The sequence below is a fragment of the Bos mutus genome, chromosome 4 (assembly GCF_027580195.1).
Source record: "Bos mutus isolate GX-2022 chromosome 4, NWIPB_WYAK_1.1, whole genome shotgun sequence".
NCBI classification, from domain to species: Eukaryota; Metazoa; Chordata; class Mammalia; order Artiodactyla; family Bovidae; genus Bos; species Bos mutus.
In genome coordinates, this window is record NC_091620.1 from 11,919,522 (window position 1) to 11,938,703 (window position 19,182).

General features: G+C 39.5%; 1 protein-coding gene across 1 annotated transcript; it reads left to right on the forward strand.

The window, feature by feature from the left end:
- The first annotated feature begins 17,667 nt into the window (after positions 1-17,667).
- TAS2R39 (taste 2 receptor member 39) lies at positions 17,668-18,627 on the forward strand. Its single transcript, XM_014478366.2, has one exon. The coding sequence runs from the start codon at positions 17,668-17,670 to the stop codon at positions 18,625-18,627; it is 960 nt and encodes a 319-aa protein (XP_014333852.2).
- The last annotated feature ends 555 nt before the right edge of the window (positions 18,628-19,182 follow it).

The window sequence follows — 19,182 nt, forward strand, 5'->3', positions numbered from 1 at the left end:
GATTCTTTACCACTGAGCCACCTGGGAAACACCACAATTATATGCCCACAAATTAGATAGCCTAGAAAAAAATGGATAAATTTCTAGAATCATACAATATACTAAGATTGAAGCATGAAGAAATAGAAAATCTGAACAGATCAATAGCAAATAAGGAGATTGGACCAGTAATCAAATCCTTCCAACAGAAAAAAAGGACAGGCCCAAATGGCTTCTGCAGTGAATTCTACCATGCTTTTAAAGAATCCTTTTAGAGTGATGTGGAAACTTACATCACCATATGTAAAATAGATAGCCAACGGGAATTTGCTGTGTGGCTCAGGAAACTCAAACAGGGGCTCTGTATCAACCTAGAGGGGTGGGATGGGAGGGAGATGGGAGGGAGGTTCAAAAGGGAGATGATATATGTATACCTATGGCTGATTCATGTTGAGGTTTGACAGAAAACAACAAACTTCTGTAAAGCAATTATCCTTCAACAAAAAAATAAATAAATAAATAAAAGAATCCTTTTTAAATGCTTTCAAAAAATTAAGAGGAGGGGCACTTCCCTGGTGGCTCAGTGGTGAAAAAATCTGCCTGCCAATTCAGGAATCACGGGTTTGATCCCTGGTCCAAGAAGATCCCACAAGCAAGGGAGCAGCTAAGCCTGTGCCTCACAACTATTGAGCCTGGGCTCTAGTGAATGGAAGCTGCAACGAGAGAGTAGCCCCCGATCACCGAAACTAGAAAAAGCCTGTGCTCAGCAATGAAGACTCAGCACAGCTAAAAATAAATTAATAAATAAAAATAATTTTTTAGAAAATTCAGTTTAAGAAAAAATTTAGAAAAGGTTAACACTTCCAAACTCATCTTATAAGGCCAGCATTACTCTAAAGCTGGGCAAAAACATTGCCAAAAAAAGAGAAAACTAAAGGCCAATATCTCTGACAAATACATATATAAAAATCCTCAACAAAATACTAGCAAACTAAATTCAACAACACAGTAAAAGGATTATAAACCATGCTCAAATAGACTTATCCCTGGGATACAAGGATAGGTCAACATAAGCAAATTAATAAATGAAATGCAGTACTTTAACAGAATGAAGGATAAAAACACATAATCATCTCAGTAGATGCAGAAAAAGCATTTAACAAAATTCGACACTCATTCATGAAAGAAACATTCAACAGACTAAGTGTGGAAAAAAATATATCTCAACATAGTGAAGGCCACATGTGACAAGCCCACAGCTAACATCACACTCAATGATAAAAAAAACTTGAAGTGTTTCCTTTAAGATCAGAAATAATACAAGAGGGCTTCCCTGGGGATGCTGTGGATAAGAATCCACCTGCCAATGCAGGGGACTCAGGTTCAATCCTTGGTCCAGGAAAATTCCACATGACCTGGAGCAGCTAAGCCCGCACACCACAACTACTTACCCAGCGAGCAGCAGCTACTGAAGCCTGCACACCTAGAGCCTGGGCTCTGCAACAAGAGAAGCCACCGCAATGAGAAGCCCGTGCACTGCAATGAAGACCCAGCGAAGCCAAGATAATACATTTTAACAACTAAAAAAAAGGCATAACACAAGAATGCTCACTCCTGCCACTTCTATTCAACACAGTACTGGAAGTCCTAGCCAGAACGATTAGACAAGAAATAAAAGACATCCAAATGGGAAAGGAAGTAAAATTCCTTTAGGTTTACATTAAATTAAGAAGTCTGTGAAACAGAAGGATAATTGTAATCTTGTACACATATGATTCAAGTAGCTTTCAAACAAGCTGAGATACTTTGCCAATCAAAACAGAAGCTGTAGTTGATAAGACTTGCAAATATTTTTGTACAAGCAGAGTTTATATAGCTTATGAAAGTTTAAAAACTAAAAATTTATACAAGGAATCTCAGATATCAAAAAATACTTCAGCATGGCAATACACAACTTCTCCCTTTGCTCCTTCTTATAAATCACACTTTAGATATGTTTGAATCTCTAATGAACTACTTTATAAATGAACATATGTTGCCTACAATTACCTTGAATGTTCTGATAAGCAATACCATAAATTTTGATTGCTTTTGTGGGAAATCAGAGGAAAATACATAATCAAGGTGTTAAAGAAATGGAGCAAAAAGTGTTTCAGGCTTTAAAGCTTTTAGTAAAATATGATTGAAACACAACTTATAAATAGGAAAACATTGACATTTATCCTTATAGAACTAAGGGGAAAAAACTAAACAGAATCAACTATGAGTACTCGATGGTATAGACGATTTAATTTCAAAATTTAAAAATTATTCTTTAGAATATCTCAACTTCTAGCTAGTATTTTTGATTGATTAAATGTATATTCACCCAATAGAATAAAATAAATACCCTCAATGAAATAAAATTAAGAAATAGAATTATGTGAATTTAAAGCTTGTGGAACATTCAAAGAATTATGGACAGGAAAAAAGTATTTGAGTTTTGTCTCATAGAATATTTTGAAGAAAATCTTTCTGAGTGGAAAGTAAAATATTTACATGATTCAGTACCAAAAATGTTAGAATTGAGAATATTCCCCCCTTTAACAGAATTTGCTCAGCATGTACTAATTATCTCAGTATCTATAAAGACTATTTTCTTCTATTCAGAGGCAAACCACTTGATGGTATCAACAATTTTGAATGCATTAGCCATAAAATGCAACTTTGAATAATATTGCATGCAGTTTTAGGCTTTAAAGCTTTTAATAAAATATGATTGAAACACAATTTATAAATAGGAAAACAAGAGAGAGAGATATTTAAATATGTTATTCAGAAAAATATCAATGACATAGTATTAGAAATAAATATGACTAACAACTTCATTAAAATGAATGAATATACAACAGGAAAATTGTTTACATTATTTGTAATGTTTAGTTAATCAATGTTGGGAAAGATTGAAGGCAGGAGGAAAAGGGGATGGCAGAGGATGAGATAGTTGATGACATCACCATCTTAATGGACATGAGTTTGGGTAAATTCCGGGAGTTAGTGATGGACAGAGAGGCCTGGCGTGCTGCGGTTCATGGGGTTGCAAAGAGTTGGACACGACTAGATGCTGAAGCTGAAACTCCAGTACTTTGGCCACCTCATGGGAAGAGTTGACTCATTGGAAAAGACTTTGTTTCTTTGCTGGGAGGGATTGGGGGCAGGAGGAGAAGGGGACGACAGAGGATGAGATGGCTGGATGGCATCACTGACTCGATGGACAAGAGTCTGAGTGAACTCCGGGAGTTGGTGAACTCAGGGAGGCCTGGTGTGCTGCGATTCATGGAGTCGCAAAGAGTCGGACACGACTGAGCAACTGAACGGAACTGAACTGAACTGAATGTTTAGTTAATCAATATAAGGAAGTAATTTTTACTTTGCTTTAAAGATGAGGGTTATGTGAGTTTTAGAAAGATTTTTTTAAAATACTTTCTGAATATTTTATCAACTTATCAAAAATATAATTTAAATGTTTCAGCCAATAAATTCATATTCAAATAATTATATAAACTTAATCATTGTAGCACACTTTTTCACTCCAAAAGTGTCCCATTTTCATCATAAATTACATGGTTACCCTACATGGAAAGAAGAGTAAGAAGACAAAAATACCAAAAACTTGAAATAATAGTAAAGAGAAACTGGGTCTAATAAGAATTCCAGGTAAAGAGACTGGCAGCAACATCAGAAGGACAGATTTAAAGATATTGTTGTTGTTCAGCTACCCAACTCTTTGCAACCCCATGAACTGCAGCATGCCAGGCTACCCTATCCCTCACCATCACCCGAAGTTTGCCCAAGTTCATGTCCATTGCATTGGTGATGCCATCCAGCCATTGCATTCTCTGAGGCCCTCTTTTCCTTCTGCCCTCAGTCTTTCCCAGCATCAGGGACATTTCCAAAGAGTATTGTGTACCAAGTGTCAATTTGATACTGAATATTTCCCAGTTCACATGAACTTGAAATCCAAATTTAGCTTAATTTCTCTTGCACTTAGAATTATTTGTGCCTACTTCTCTTTAAACCAATTAAATAGAGCTCATTTATGAATTAACCTCAGCAGCAATATCCAAAATAAAGACACATATATTATATATTTGTTGCTGTTCAGTCACCAAGTCACATCCGAGTCTTCGAGACCCCACGGACTATAGCACACCAGACCTCTCTATCTCTCATCATCACACAGAGTTTGCCCAAATTCATGTCCAGTGAATCGGTGATGGCATCCAACCATCTCATCCTCTGTCACCCTCTTCTCCTTCTGCCTTCAATTTGTCCCAGAGTCAGGATCTTATCCAAGGAGTTGGCTATTCACATCAGGTGGCCAAAGTATTGAAGCTTCAGCTTCATACATATAGACATATATGCAATAGTGCCTTTATGCATATACAGAGGATTCCCTGGTAGCTCAGCTGGTAAAGAATTCGCCTGCAATGCAGGAGACCCTGGTTCAATCCCTGGGCCAGGAAGCCCACTCCAGTATTCTTGGGCTTCCCTGGTAGCTCAGCTGGTAAAGAGTACACCAGCAATGCAGGAGACCTGGTTTCGACCCCTGGGTTGGGAAGATCCCCTGGAGAAGGGAACGGCTACCCACTCCAGTATTCTGGCCTGGAGAATTCCATGGACTGTATAGAAAGAGTCAGACACGACTGAGCAACTTTCACTTTCATGCATATAGTAAGACACAGACATTATTATAAAGGAGCATTCAGAGGGGAGGAAAAACATGAGGAATTTTAAAATATTATAGTGAAAATGAAAACACTCAATGGAATGGCTGGACAACAAAGTCACAGAAATCTTCCAGAACACAGTGCTAGAGAGATGAAAAATGTTAAAGGCCAACACTGAACATTAGGAATTCAGAATAGAGGGAAGAGAGAAAACAAAGTAAAAAGCATCATTAAATAAATGACCAATAGAGTGTCTAAATTAGAAGATGCAATTTTTCGGATTAAAATCACGATCCAATGGGTAAAAAAGGCATGCAGCAAAGCACATCATGAAATGAAAATTCAGGACACTAATAGACAAAGAGAAGGTATTCATGATTCCAGAGAAATAAATGTAAAGTAAACACGAAGGAACAAGACTGGGGTTAGACTCTTCAATAGCAACCCTGGAAGCTGGAAGAAATTCCAACAGAAAATGTGTCCCAACTCAAAATTCTATTCACAGCCATACCATCAATCAGGAAGTTAGAATAAACATATTTTTAACACACAAATTTGAAAAAAAAAAAAAAAAGCCTCTCTCATGCACCCTGGCAACCTACTACAAATACTGCCAGTTATTTCTCCAGCAAAAAAAATTGATTTATTCAGGATTAGCAAAGAATTGGGCTTCCCAGTGGTAAAGAATCCACCTGCCAACACAGGAGACTCAAAAGATGCAGTTTGATCCCTGGGTAGAGAAGATCCCCTGGAGGAGAAAATGCCAACGCACTGGAGTATTCTTGCCTGGAAAATTCCATGGACCAAGCCTGGTGGGCTACAGTCCATAGGGTCGCAAAGAGTCAGATACAACAGAGTGTACGTGCGCACACTCACACACACACACACACACAGCAAAGAATTATAATTCAAGGTCTGCAACTATGGTGAGTCACCTGCAAGTCCTCCACAGAAATGGAGAGAACAACTCTTTTATAGAGGGGGTAAAGAAAGCTGAGAGAGCTATAGGAAGCCAGAGAGTGGCTTTTCATTGGCTGAGTTGTGACTGACCCTCATGATTAAACTCTTACCCAGAAAGAAAATGAAATCTTTTTTCCTTCCTGTTTGGGCTCTGCTATCATCATGGGTTATGAGAGCTCCCCTTTGTGGCCTCCTGACTCTATTTTAATTGAGGTTTTCAATAATTTTTACAATCCTTTCTCAGGAAGCAATTGGGGTATGAGCTCTGCCAAAATAAGGAAGTAAACCAAGAAAGAAGAAAAATGGGAACTAGAAAATGGAATTTACCATAAGACAGAAGCAGAGAGCATCAACAGGATAATGGGGATGGGAGAGGTATGAGCAAGACAAGAAAGAACCAGTCCAGGTTGGAGCAAGCAGGAAGGATTAAGGGGATATGCCTAGAAGATATAGAACACCTGATGTGGCTGAGCATATTGAAAAAATATTTGGAAATTTAGGATCAAATATGTCATAAATTGATGACAAATACATTAAAAACTAAGAAACAAAGTCTCTTTTTGTTATTCTCCTACTTGATCTAGCAGTTAGGATTCCTGGTTTCATGAGTTTGAGCAAGCTTCAGGAGTTGGTGATGGACAGGGAAGCTTGGCACACTGCAGTCCATGGGCTCGCAAAGAGTTGGACACAACTGAGCAACTGAATTGAACTAAAGGAGAATAAAAAGATGCATATGAAGCAAAAAGTCATCACAGGGTATCTCAGGGATCAATACAAATTATATTTGCATTGTCATAACAATGTAAAAATTGAGTATCATTTTAACTAATATTAAAATGTATGGGAAGCATGGGAACATACTAGAAAGTATGTGTGTTTGTGTATGTTTACTAAACTGGAGTGTAGAGAATGAAATAGATAAAGCCTCATCTTGGACTTCCCTGGTGGTACAGTGGATAAGAATCTGCCTGCCAATGTAGGGGACACGGGTTTGATTCCCAGTCCAGGAAGATTCCACATGCCACAGAGCAACCAAAGCCTGTGCCCCACAACTACTGAGCCTGTGAGCTGCAACCACTGAAGCCCAAGCGCCTAGAGGCTGTTCCCTAACAAGAGAAGCCACCACCGTGAGAAGCCCGCACACCCCAACGAAGGGTAGCCCCTGCTCACCACAACTAGAGAAAGCCCACGCACAGCAATGAAGACCCAGGGCCAACAATAAATAAATAAATGCCTCATCTTCCTAATTTGGAAGTCAAAAAAAAAAAAAAATGCCGAGACTGGTGGTGGGTGGGGGGGCACAAGGAATCAAGAGGTAGCAGAATAGGTATGTTATTCAGAGGCATGGAGAAAAATACCAAATAAAACAAATAAAGGAGATGCAAATGGATTCCTCTGAGTAGGGAAAATGAGGTGGTAACAGAAAGTAGTTTTTTCCTAAATAAAACCCCATATAGAAATATGACTTTAAATTATGCATACATTGAAAAAACACTATAAACACTAAACTAAAAATATGTGACCTAGTCGCATTATTTTTTGCTGTCAAGGTAACTGTTTACAAGATCACTATCTGAGGTTAGCTGTACCAGGAACAAAGAGGGGTGATTTATGCACACACATACTAGATATTAATCGCGGCCTCATCTGACCGGGTTCATCTTGCCAACCACTGAAGGCAACGTGATTAGTAAACATTCAGGCTGATGCAGTCACAGACCTACTTAACATGAAACACACATGCCACTAAGAGGAAATACCTTTGATACCTGTGAAAGCTTTAAACTTTGATCTTTAGAACATCTTGAGGGTAGGTGTGCTTCATTTCTGTATCGTGCATGACAGCATAAAATATGTGCTCAAAAATACATTACTATGTGCATGTTTTACCAATGCAAAACATTATCAAAAAGGAAATCGTAAAGGAAGTTATAAAATATTTAGAAACACATGACAATGGAAGTGCTACACATGAAATTACACAGGGTTCGTGTAACCTGTACTTAGCAGTAAATGTATACACTTCTTTATTAAAAAAAAAATAAGAGAAACTGAAAATGAGTTTGTTAGGTGCTCAACTCATGAAACTTTAAAAAGTTGACAAAGTAAAACTAAAGGATGGTGAAAAATTATATTAAAGATAATTGGAAAAATTAATTCAACAGGAACCAAAGAAACAATGGAGGATAAACAAAACCCAGAACTGAATCTTCAGAGTGAGGATGGGAAATCTAGTTAAACAAGCAAACCTCTAAATAGAAAGCAGTAAGAAAAGACACAGACAATATTAGAAAGACAATAGCATGTAATAAATATAGATATAGTAGAGATTTACTACATGAGGTTTACCAAATATTCAAGGAAAAAAATAATCATTTTAAATAAACAATTTCAGAGACTAAGAGAAAGCTATCCAACTCATTTTATGGAATAATTATGTCCTAAGTAATGACAGTACAAGAAAAGAACATTACAAATAAGTCTAAGGTATACAAATGCAAAAATCTAAATAGAATATTAATGAATTGAATTCATCAGTATATTTTTAAATATATTATGATTCTAGCAGACATGGCTGGCTTTTTCTCAGTCTTCATTTTCCTTTATCCAATGTAAAAGGGTTTTCAACCAGATACACAACTACCCACAAACAGATTGCATTTCCAAGCCTCCCTTGCAGATGAACACTGCAGGATGACTAAAGCCAGCCAGCGGTATGCAAGAACTGCCACTCTGTAGTGTGTGGGAGGCTCACTTTAGAGGTAACATCTTTTGTCTCTTCTTCTTTGCCCTTCTTCCACACTCCTGCCCTAACTGCAGATGCCATGATCTTGAATCTGAGGACCAAGGACCTGAAAGAAGTATTGTGTCTGAGGACTTGGTGAAGGAGAGTTACTGTCCATCTTGGGCCACTTACCTCCAGACATAAATATAATAGAGACTAAGCTTCTCTTATTTAAGTACTGCTTGCTATTGCTGTCATTATTATATAAACAATGGCTTCAGATGAATTACTCTTAAGAACAGCAAAATGTCAAATGTTGGTTTTGGGGGACTTGCCTCATGGTCCAGTGGTTTAGACCGAGGTTCAACCCCTGGTCGGGGAACTAAGATATCCCACATGCCATGGAGCAACTAAGCCCCCGGGCCACAGCTACTAAAGCCCATGAAGTACAACTAGAGAATCCGTGCACCACAATGAAAGATCCCCCAGGACAAATGAAAATCCTGCATGCCACAGCTAAAACCCAAGGCAGGCAAATAAATAAACTTTTAAGTTGGTTTTTTCCTAGCATATCTGAACCAATTATAAAATACAACTAAATGGCTTTTATCTAGGACAAAATGTTCATGATTCTTTCATTGCTTTTACAAGAAATTTTAAAACAATATATGTAGAAATTAGATATATAAAAATACTGAGTACAGTGGTCATTTCTGAGTCATGGAATCATGAGTCTTTTCATTTTTTATTTAAAATGTTCTATATTTTTCATACAAAAATCACTATTATCAAAACTATAATTGATCACATATTTTCATGGAATTCCTATAAATAAACAGAGTCATAGCATGCACACTGGAAAAAAAAAAACACAAAAACACAGAGCTTATTACATAATGAAATGGTCATCATGCCATAGGGAAACAAAAACTTTAACAACAAAATCAACTATGGGGATCTCTTCAGTTTAGTTCGGTTCAGTCCAGTCACTCAGTCGTGTCCAACTCTTTGCAACCCCATGCACTGCAGCACAACAGGGCTCCCTGTCCATCACCAACTCCTGGAGCTTGCTCAGACTCATGTCCATCAAGTTGGTGATGCCATCCAACAATCTCATCCTCTGTCATCCCCTTCTCCTCCTGCCTTCAATCTTTACCAGCATCAGTCTTTTCCAATGAGTCAGTTCTTCACATCAGGTGGCCAAAGTATTGGAGCTTCAGTTTCAGCATCAGTCCTTCCAATGAATATTCAGGATTTTCCTTTAGAATTGACTCCCTTGAGCTCCTTGTAGTCCAAGGGACTCTCAAGACTCCTCTCCAACACCACAGTTCAAAAGCATCAATTCTTCAGCACTCAACTTTCTTTATGGTCCAACTCTCACATCTACACATGATTACTGGAAAAACCATAGCTTTGACTAGACGGACCTTTGTCAGTAAAGTAATGTCTCTGCTTTTTAATATTCTGTCTGGGTTGGTCAAAGCTTTTCTTCCAAGGAGCAAGCATCTTTTAATTTCATGGCTGCAGTCATCATCTGCTGTGATTTTGGAGGCCAAGAAAATTAAGTCTGTCACTGTTTCCATTGCTTCCCTATCTATTTGCCATGAAGTGATGGGACCAGATGTTATGATCTTCGTTTTCTGAATGTTGAGTTTTAAGCCAGCTTTTTCACTCTCCTCCTTCACTTTCATCAAGAGGCTTTGCTTTCTGCCATAAGGGTGGTGTCATCCGCATATCTGAGGTTATTAATATTTCTCCCTGCCATTTTGATTTCAGCTTGTGCTTCATCCAGCCCAGCATTTTGCATGATGTACTCTGCATATAAGTAAATAAACAAAGTGACAATATACAGCCTTGATGTACTCCTTTCCCAATTTGGAACCAGTCTGTTGTTCCATGTCCAGTTCTAACTGTTGCTTCTTGACCTACATACAGATTTCTTGGGAGGCAAGTAAGGTGGTCTGGTATTCCCTTCTCTCTAAGAATTTTCCACAGTTTGTTGTGATCCACACAGTCTAAGGCTTTAGCGTAGTCAATGAAGCAGAAGTAAATGTTCTTCTGGAATTCCCTTGCTTTTTCTATGATCCAGCAGATGTTGGCAACTTGATCTCTGGTTCCTCTGCCTTTTCTAAATCCAGCTTGAACATCTGGAAGTTCTCAATTCGTCTACTGTTGAAGCCTATCTTGGAGAATTTTGAGCATTCTACAGAGTGCAATAAACTTGAAATGTAAACCCCTATTATGTTACAATTATCAGTCTAGATTATCATTTGCCTCTGGATTTATAATGATACAAATATAAAAAAAGAAAGAAAGAATGGGCAACTTCCTGGCCACCCAGTGGTTAAGATGCTGTGCTTCCACTGCCGAGGTCACGGGTTCTATCCTTGGTCCCTGGTTGGGGAACTAACGTTCCACATGCCATGCTGTGCAGCCACAGAAAAAAAAAAAAAAAATGAAAGAAGAGAACGTTGCTCTGCTTTTTACTTCAGTCCAAAAGGCAGCTGAAAGATATGGCAGTTTCTGTGGCCGGAAGCAGAAACCACAGGAAGCAAATGCCCCTTTAAAATGCTATGGTGGTTACTGCTGAAAAGCATCAGAACCTCCACTCACAGCAAAATAACTCTGAAAAACTTCTAGAAATGTGGAAGATTCACACTATCCAATTTCAAAACTTTTTATAAAGTTATAAAATGTATTCTAATTAATACAGGGTGTTATTTACAAAAGGATAAGCACATAGATCAACAGAATGGAAGAAACGGTTGAGAAGTAGACCCACACAAACACAGACACCTGATTCTGGACTAGGGTGCCAAGGCAATTCAATGAAGAAAGAACACTTACGTCAACAAACGGTTCTGGAACAGTTGGCTATCTATGTGCAAAAAGCAAAACGAAAACCTCCACACATTCTCCACATTCTATACAACAGTTCAGTCAAAATAGATTATCAATCTAAACATAAAAGGTAAAATTATAAAACTTCTCAAAGAAAGCAAAGGAGAAAACCTTCGTGGCCTTGTGTCTAGCAAAGAGTTACTCAACATAACAACAAAGCACGATACTGGATGCTTCGGGCTGGTGCACTGGGACAACCCAGAGGGATGGTACAGGGAGGGAGGAGGGAGGAGGGTTCAGGACAGGGAACACGTGTATACCTGTGGCGGATTCATGTTGATATATGGCAAAACCAATACAATATTGTAAAGTTAAAAAAAAAAAAAAAAAACAAAAGCATAATTCATTGTATACAAATTAATAAATTGAAACTTATCAAAATGTAAAACTCTCATTCTGTGAAAGACTTATTAAGAGAATGAAAAACTAAACCATGGAATGAGGGAAAATATTTGCAAAGCACATAGATGATAGAGAACTTATAACCAGAATACATAAAGAATTTCTAAAATTCAACTATAAGCAACCAACTCAATTATTTTTTAAATAGGCAAAAATCTGTGAACACTTGACTGAAGAAGGTATACCTGTGTCCAGTTAGTGTATAGTCAGATGTTCAACAGCACTAGTCATTAGGGAAGTGCCAATTAAAATCATGAGGAAATACTACTACACGTTGGGTTGCCATTCCCTTCTCTAGGGGATCTTCCCAACCCAGGGATTGAACCTGGGTCTCCAGATTGCAGGCAGATTCTTTACTATCTGAGCCACCAGGGAAGCCCAAGGAATTTACCCAAGTGAAATATACATGTATATAAGTGAATGTTGATAGCAGGCTTATCAGTTAGCATTGCAAAAACACTGTGACTCATATGTCCTTCAACAGAGAAAATATTTAATAGATAAACAAACTGGTTTATCCAAAACATGAAATACTACTCAACAATAAATATGGCTCAACTATCAATTCGCATAGCAGCATGGTTAAATCTTAAATACATTTCACTAAGTAAAAGAAGTCAGACTCAAAAAGCTATATAATGTATAGGTGGCTCAGAGGTTAAAGCGTCTGCCTGCAATGCGGGAGACCTGGGTTCGATCCCTGGGTTGGGAAGATCCTCTGGAGAAGGAAATGGCAACCCACTCCAGTATTCTTGTCTGGAGAATCCCATGGATGGAGGAGCCTGATGGGCTACAGTCCACGGGGTTGCAAAGAGTCGGACACAACTGAGCAAGGGACTTAAGAAGAGCAAAATATTGGGACAGAAAAGGTAGTGGTTGCTAGAGACTTGGGGATTGGGTTGGGTGAACAGATTAGACAACTCCAGGCTAATCATGAGAAAACGTGAGACAAATCCAAATCAAGAAATACTCTACAAAATACATGACCAGTATTCTTCAAAATTGTCATGGTCGTAAAATGAAAAAATGAAAGACCAAGAATCTATTACTACAGACTGGAGGAGACTGAAGAAACATAATGACCAAAGGCAATGCAGTACTCTAAATTAGATCTTGGAACAAGACATTAGTTGAAAACTGGAAAAATCCAAATCAAGCCTACAATTTAAATCAAATTTAAAAAAATACAAATACAAAAATACAAATCAAGCCAATAGTACTGTAATTAAGCTAGTTTCATGGTTTTGATCACTGTATCATGGTTATTTATATAAGATGTGAGCATTAGAGAAGCTGGATGAAGGGTATATGGGAATTCTCTGGACCATCTTTATAAGGCATCTCTACATCAAAAACTACTTCAAAATAATAAGTAAGTAAAGCAGATAGCTAATGGGAAATTACTATAAAACATGGGGAGCTCAAGCTGGTGCTCTGTGACAACCTAGAGGGGTGAGATGGGGTGGGAGGTGGGAGGGAGGTACAGGAAGGAGGGGACATATGTATACCTATGGCTGACTCATGTTGATGTATGGCAGAAACCAACACAGTATTGTAATGTAATTGTCCTCCAAATAAAAATAAATTTTAAAATATAATAAGTAAAAAATATAACCAAATAAACTGGACTTTTTAAAGCCATTCTTTAAAAAGACCTAATGGTTCCGTTTTCTCCATCATGTTTCCATGGCTAGAAATACACTTGAATATATCAGGATATATTTAGCAAACTGGATGTCCATTTAGATAGTCGTCCACTATCTTTAAAAGATCACCTCTTCACCTAGAAAGGTTACTTCACCCCACTTCAGACTACCCCTGGGAATTCCCATCAACAATATTCTTGAGACTTCCCTGGATGTCTGGTGGTTAAGACTCAGCACGTCCACTGCAGGAGGTGTGGGCTCGCTCTCTGGTGAGGGAACTAAGATCCTGCATGCCGTGTGGTGCAACCAAAACAAAATTTATTCTTCTTTCCATTGCAGGAATCAACGCTGCCAGGAGGTATGGCAAACACAGCCTCTTCTAAAATGCCTTTGACGATTGCAACAACATGAATGCAACCAGAGATTATCATACTAAGTGAAGCAAATCAAAAAGAGAAAGACATACACCATATGATACCCCTTATACATGGAATCTAAAATACGGCATACAAGAACCTGTCTACAAGGCAGAAACAGACTCACAGACAGAACAGACTTGTGGTTGCCAAGAGGAAGGGAGTCGGGGAGCAAAGGAGTGGGAGTGCGGCATCAGCAGATGTGAGCTATTATATACAGGATGGATAAACAACAAGGCCTACTGTACAGCACAGGGAACTATGTTCAATATCCTGTGATAAACCATAATGGAAAAGGATATTTAAAAAAAAAGAATGTACATGCATAACTGAGTCACTTTACTGTATAGCAGGGATTGGCACAACATTGTAAATCAGCTATGCTTCAATGTTAAAAATTAAGTTAAAAATGCCTTTGATGGTGTGCATGGTCCCTGCTCCTGCCCACTACCTCTCCGCAGGACCCAACACTGTGACACCCAGCCCCCAAGCTGAGGTCGCTCCAGTCTGTGTCCTTCCTTTGTCCTCTCTGCCTCCCACCAGAGCTTCTCTCACAGAACCACAAAGAACTGCTGTGTTTTTCACTCAGTCTCACTGTTCCTGTTCCCACACTTGATTTGGGCATCAGACCTGCAAGAGTTCAAGACTTAACAGGTGGTAGAACTCCATTTCTCTGCCTGTCTTTCAGTATCAAGAACTTCCCTGAAATTCAGAACTCACTAGTCCGGTCATTCATTCACCAGCAAGTATCCATGTACTGGGGGGTCAGGCTCTATGTTAGGAGCTAGGAATGAGATATAGTTGTTAAAAAAGAAACAATCCCCGAATGGAGTCACCTGTGCTATATCCTATATCAGCAAACCGAGACTTTAGATAATAAGTCCGCCTCTCAGGAACGGGACCTTTAACCAATCAATCAGCACTAGTGAGGTAACCTACCTGATAGATTCCCACCTTCCATCAAAAGAAAGGTGACTTTATCTGAAACACGCCACTCTTAGCCAGAAACTTCCTTTTTTTGGCCCCTCTGCCTATAAAATTCTTCCATTTTGTACAGCTTCCCTGAGCTTCTTTCTATTTGCTGCCTGATTCATAAATCACTGAGTAGAGCCAATTCCATTTCCAAATTTACTCAGTTTGATTCTTATTTTTTTAATACAGTAATGAGCAAAACAAATGATAAGAGTGGCATCAAACTCTTCAGAGAGTGTTTTCCATTATCCCTCACGCTCTTGGAAGCCTGGGTCAGCAGAAGAGGAAGAGAGTCAGTGACAAGAAAAAGTTTCTTGAAAACCAAATAGGAGGTCCCAAGATGCTACAGACCTACTGATAAAGTGGATGGAAACAAGCAGGGTAGCAGTTGCTTATGACATTGTATTCAAGGAAAGCATTTAGAGTTCAGAAATAGAGATTTAAAGATACAATGGCAAAATTCATAACAACTTGTCTAAAACTATTAATCAGGGCAGAAAACTTTCTGAAACTTTCTGCCTTGTTTAAAAAAGTCCTGGACTTCCCTGGTGGTACAGCGAATAAGCTGGAGGAGGAAATGGAAACCCACTCCAGTATTCTTGCCTGGAGAATCCCATAGACAGAGGAGCTCGGCAGGCTATAGTCCATGGGGTCGCAAGAGTCGGAAATGACGTAGCGACTAAACCACCACCACCACCACCACAGTGGATAAGAATACATCTGCCACTGCAAAAGACACAGTTTCAAGTCTTGATTCGGGAAGATCCCACATGCTGCAGAGAACCTCAGCCCATGTGCTGCAGCTACGGAAGCCCGTGTGCCCAGAACCTGTGCTGCTCAAGAGAAGCCACTGCAATGAGAAGCCCATGCTCTGCAACCAGAAAGCACCACCCCTCTCCCCAACTGGAGAAAACTTGCGCACAGCGACAAAGTCGCAGAACAAACAAAAATTAAAACTACAAATAAATAAAGAAGTCCTGAGTAAAGGGAAAACTAAATATGATGAACATTTTCAGAGACATCTCACCCATCAACCTTCTCTTTACTGGAATTACTTTACTATTGTAGAGTTAAATACACTCATAAAAGTTAACTGATTCTGAGTTTAGAAGTCCATTTTATCATCCTGTGTACTGCGCTCACATTTTAAAATCAGAAACAACCTCGCCGAGATAAAACTGATTCTTTTCTTCACTTCTTTTGGTTTTAATATTCCAAAAACAGATTACATGACTTGGGATGCTGTTTTCACCCCATGGTGATTTGCCTACCTTGTAAAGGAACAAGGAACTCTTCCTTCAACCCTCATTTTCCTAGTGATTTGTTTAAGATGAAAGATAAACATGTGTTTGTGTGCATTCAAGGGTGTGTATGCAACCATTTGTATATAAATAGATTTATTGTCTCTCAAGTCATTTATTGTGTAAAAAAACATTGGCCTCTGTAAAGAAACTGTCTCTCAAAATCAGTGTCTTCTGGCTTTATTATTCTAATATGGTGATTTATAATAAGAAATACACCCATCTTTATCCCCTTTTCTGGCACAGAATTCCTACAACCCTTGGAATTTCCTAAGTGACAAGATCAACAAAAAATGTCTCTTGTTGGGACTTCCCTGGTGGTCCAATAGCTAAGACTCCAGGCTCCCAGTGTAGGGGGCCCGGGATTGATCCCTAGTCAGAGAACTAGAACCCACATGCCGCAACTGAAAAGAGATCCCGTCCGGTATGCGGCAACAAAGAAGACCCTGAGTGCCTGAATGCCACAACAAAGACCCAGCACAGCCCAATAAATCAAAATATTTTTTTAAAGTCTTTTGCTATGTTACAAGGTGACTTTTGGAACATACCCCAAGAATGGGCCCCGACTTGGGTTGGAAAATTCGGTCCTAATCTCTGGTTTCCAGGACAGGGAGTGAGGCTGGAGGCTGAATCAGTCACCAGCGGTGGATGATCTCATCACTTGTGCCTAGGCAATGAAGCCCCCATAACACCCCAAAAGGACAGGGTTCAAAGAGCTTTCGAGTTAGTAAGCACACAAGGGGCAGGGGGGTGTGGCACCCCACAGAGGGCACAGAAACCCACACATGTGTAGTGACCAGAAGTGTCCAAAGTGTTCAGAGTAGTTAAAAAATAAATAAATAAAACAACTCACAGGTGGGGTTTTTTTCAACTCGATTATATCTTTCCTTAAGTAGTGAGGCCACCACAAAAGACCTTTAGGATGAAACGTCACAGTTAAGCCAACCCTGCGTCTAGCCTTTGGTGCACACAAAAGGATCCACACGTGTAGGCAATATAACACAGTGGGTAGGAACAGGGTCTCTGGGGCCACGTGGCTTGGGTTTGAATCCCAGCTCTCTCTCCTTCTCTCTCTCCCTCTTTGACTTTGGACAAGTTATTTAGTTTCCTGACCTGCAAAATGGAGAAAATAAAAGTACATTCTTCATAGGGCTGTTGTAAGGTTCAAACTTCATAATATATATGAAAGCGTTTGGACAGTGCCTAGCACATAAGAACTATATATAGAGAGAGATAGATGTAGATATTTGAAGTTATTATTATTTTCAATCAGTTCCCTGAGGTCACAAGTGAAACAGTTAAAGAGGGACTTAGGCGAACAGATGGTTGACTTAACTGGAGCTATTAAGAAATACGGCTCTCAATTCTGTGCTAGTGATTTATAAAGGAGAGTCTTCTCAAGTTCTCCCCTGGGCCCCACAATTGAAATAACACACCAGTGCATCCAAAAATATATGGGAGGGGACAGGAAACAAATCCTTCCATCATTTGCAGCTCCAGATTTAGACTTTTAAAATAAACAAATGATGTAGATTTGGAAATGATGCATCAACTGCTTCCTCTTGTGACATGATGAGTGGGAGCTATCACAGACCAGCACACCAAGTGCTAAGGAGACATTTTCCTCCAGACATTGAAGAAAAGCAACCACTCAGGATGATCCAAACCTGCAGTTCCTCAGAAAATGATCTGTCACCATCTCTTGTCACTTTGATGTTAATAATTATCGGCACGGAATGCATCCTTGGTATCCTCGCAAATGGGTTCATTGCAGGGATAAACACAGCTGAATGGATTCACAGTAAGGTACTCTCCACCAGTGGCAAGATCCTGCTTTTCCTGGGTGTATCCAGAATAGTTCTACAAAGCTGCATGATGCTAGAACTTACCTTAAGCTCAACATCCCCGCAGTTTTATAATGATGACATCATGTATCACACATTCAGAGGATGTTTCATGTTCTTAAATCACTGCAGCCTCTGGTTTGCTGCCTGGCTCAGTGTCTTCTACTTCGTGAAGGTGGCGGATTTCTCCTACCCCCTTTTCCTCAAGCTGAAGTGGAGAATTTCCGGACTGATGCCCTGGCTTCTGCAGCTATCAGTGTTTGTTTCCTTGGGCCAGAGTGTGCTCTTCTTCCAAAACAACTATACTATGAATTGTAACAATCTTTTTTCTCTCCCGTCCTTCAACTCCACTAAGAAAAAGTCCTTCGCGGAGTCCGCTGTGATCAACCTGGTTCTTTTCCTTAACCTGGGGATCTTCATCCCTCTGATCATGTTTATGCTGGCGGCCACCCTGCTGATCATCTCTCTCAAAAGACACATCTTCCACATGAAAAGCAACGCCACTGGCTCCAGAGACCCCAGCATGGAGGCTCACCTGGGGGCCATCAGAGCCATCAGCTATTTTCTCATTCTCTATATTTTCAAAGTACTTGCTCTCTTTCTCTACATGTCCAACTTCTTTGACATCAATAGTCCCTTGAATATTTTGTGCAAAATCATCATGGCTACCTACCCTGTGGGCCATTCCATTCTACTGATTCAGGACAATCCTGGGCTGAAAAGAGCCTGGAAGAGGCTTCAGACTCAAGTTCACCTTTATTTTAAAAAGTAGTCTCTAAGATTCACACTCAAAGCACCTGCCCCAACCAGCTCTGCCTTTTCCTCATCTAGACAGCTCTCTTCCTACCTTCTTTCTTCCCCAGACCTGATCTGATCCTTTCACTCGGTGTGTTTTTGGTATTGGAGGTGGATCTTCATTTCTCTCTTTTGCTTCATGGGCACAATCTGAGTGATGCTTGACAAATTCCTCACCTGAGTCTTCCATTTCTACCCCACCCCCTTTATCTGAAGCAGTGACTATGGACACTGGCCACACATCAGAATCTCTAGAGGAAATTGTTTTTTAATACCAGTGTCCATGCTGGCCCCAAATCAACGAAGTCAAGATTTCTGGGGCTGGAACTTGGACAATTTGCTCAGTTCTCCAGGTGATTCTGATGAGCCTGAGTTGATGCAGCCATCAAAATAAAGCAAGGCTTTACAACTTGAACTTCTGGCAACTTCTCTCCTTCCCCATTCACATGTCTTTTAAACAGATTCAGATTATTCAGGAAGCTTTCTGAGTAACATCTGGAAATGCATTTTATCTCCATCCTCTAAAAACATA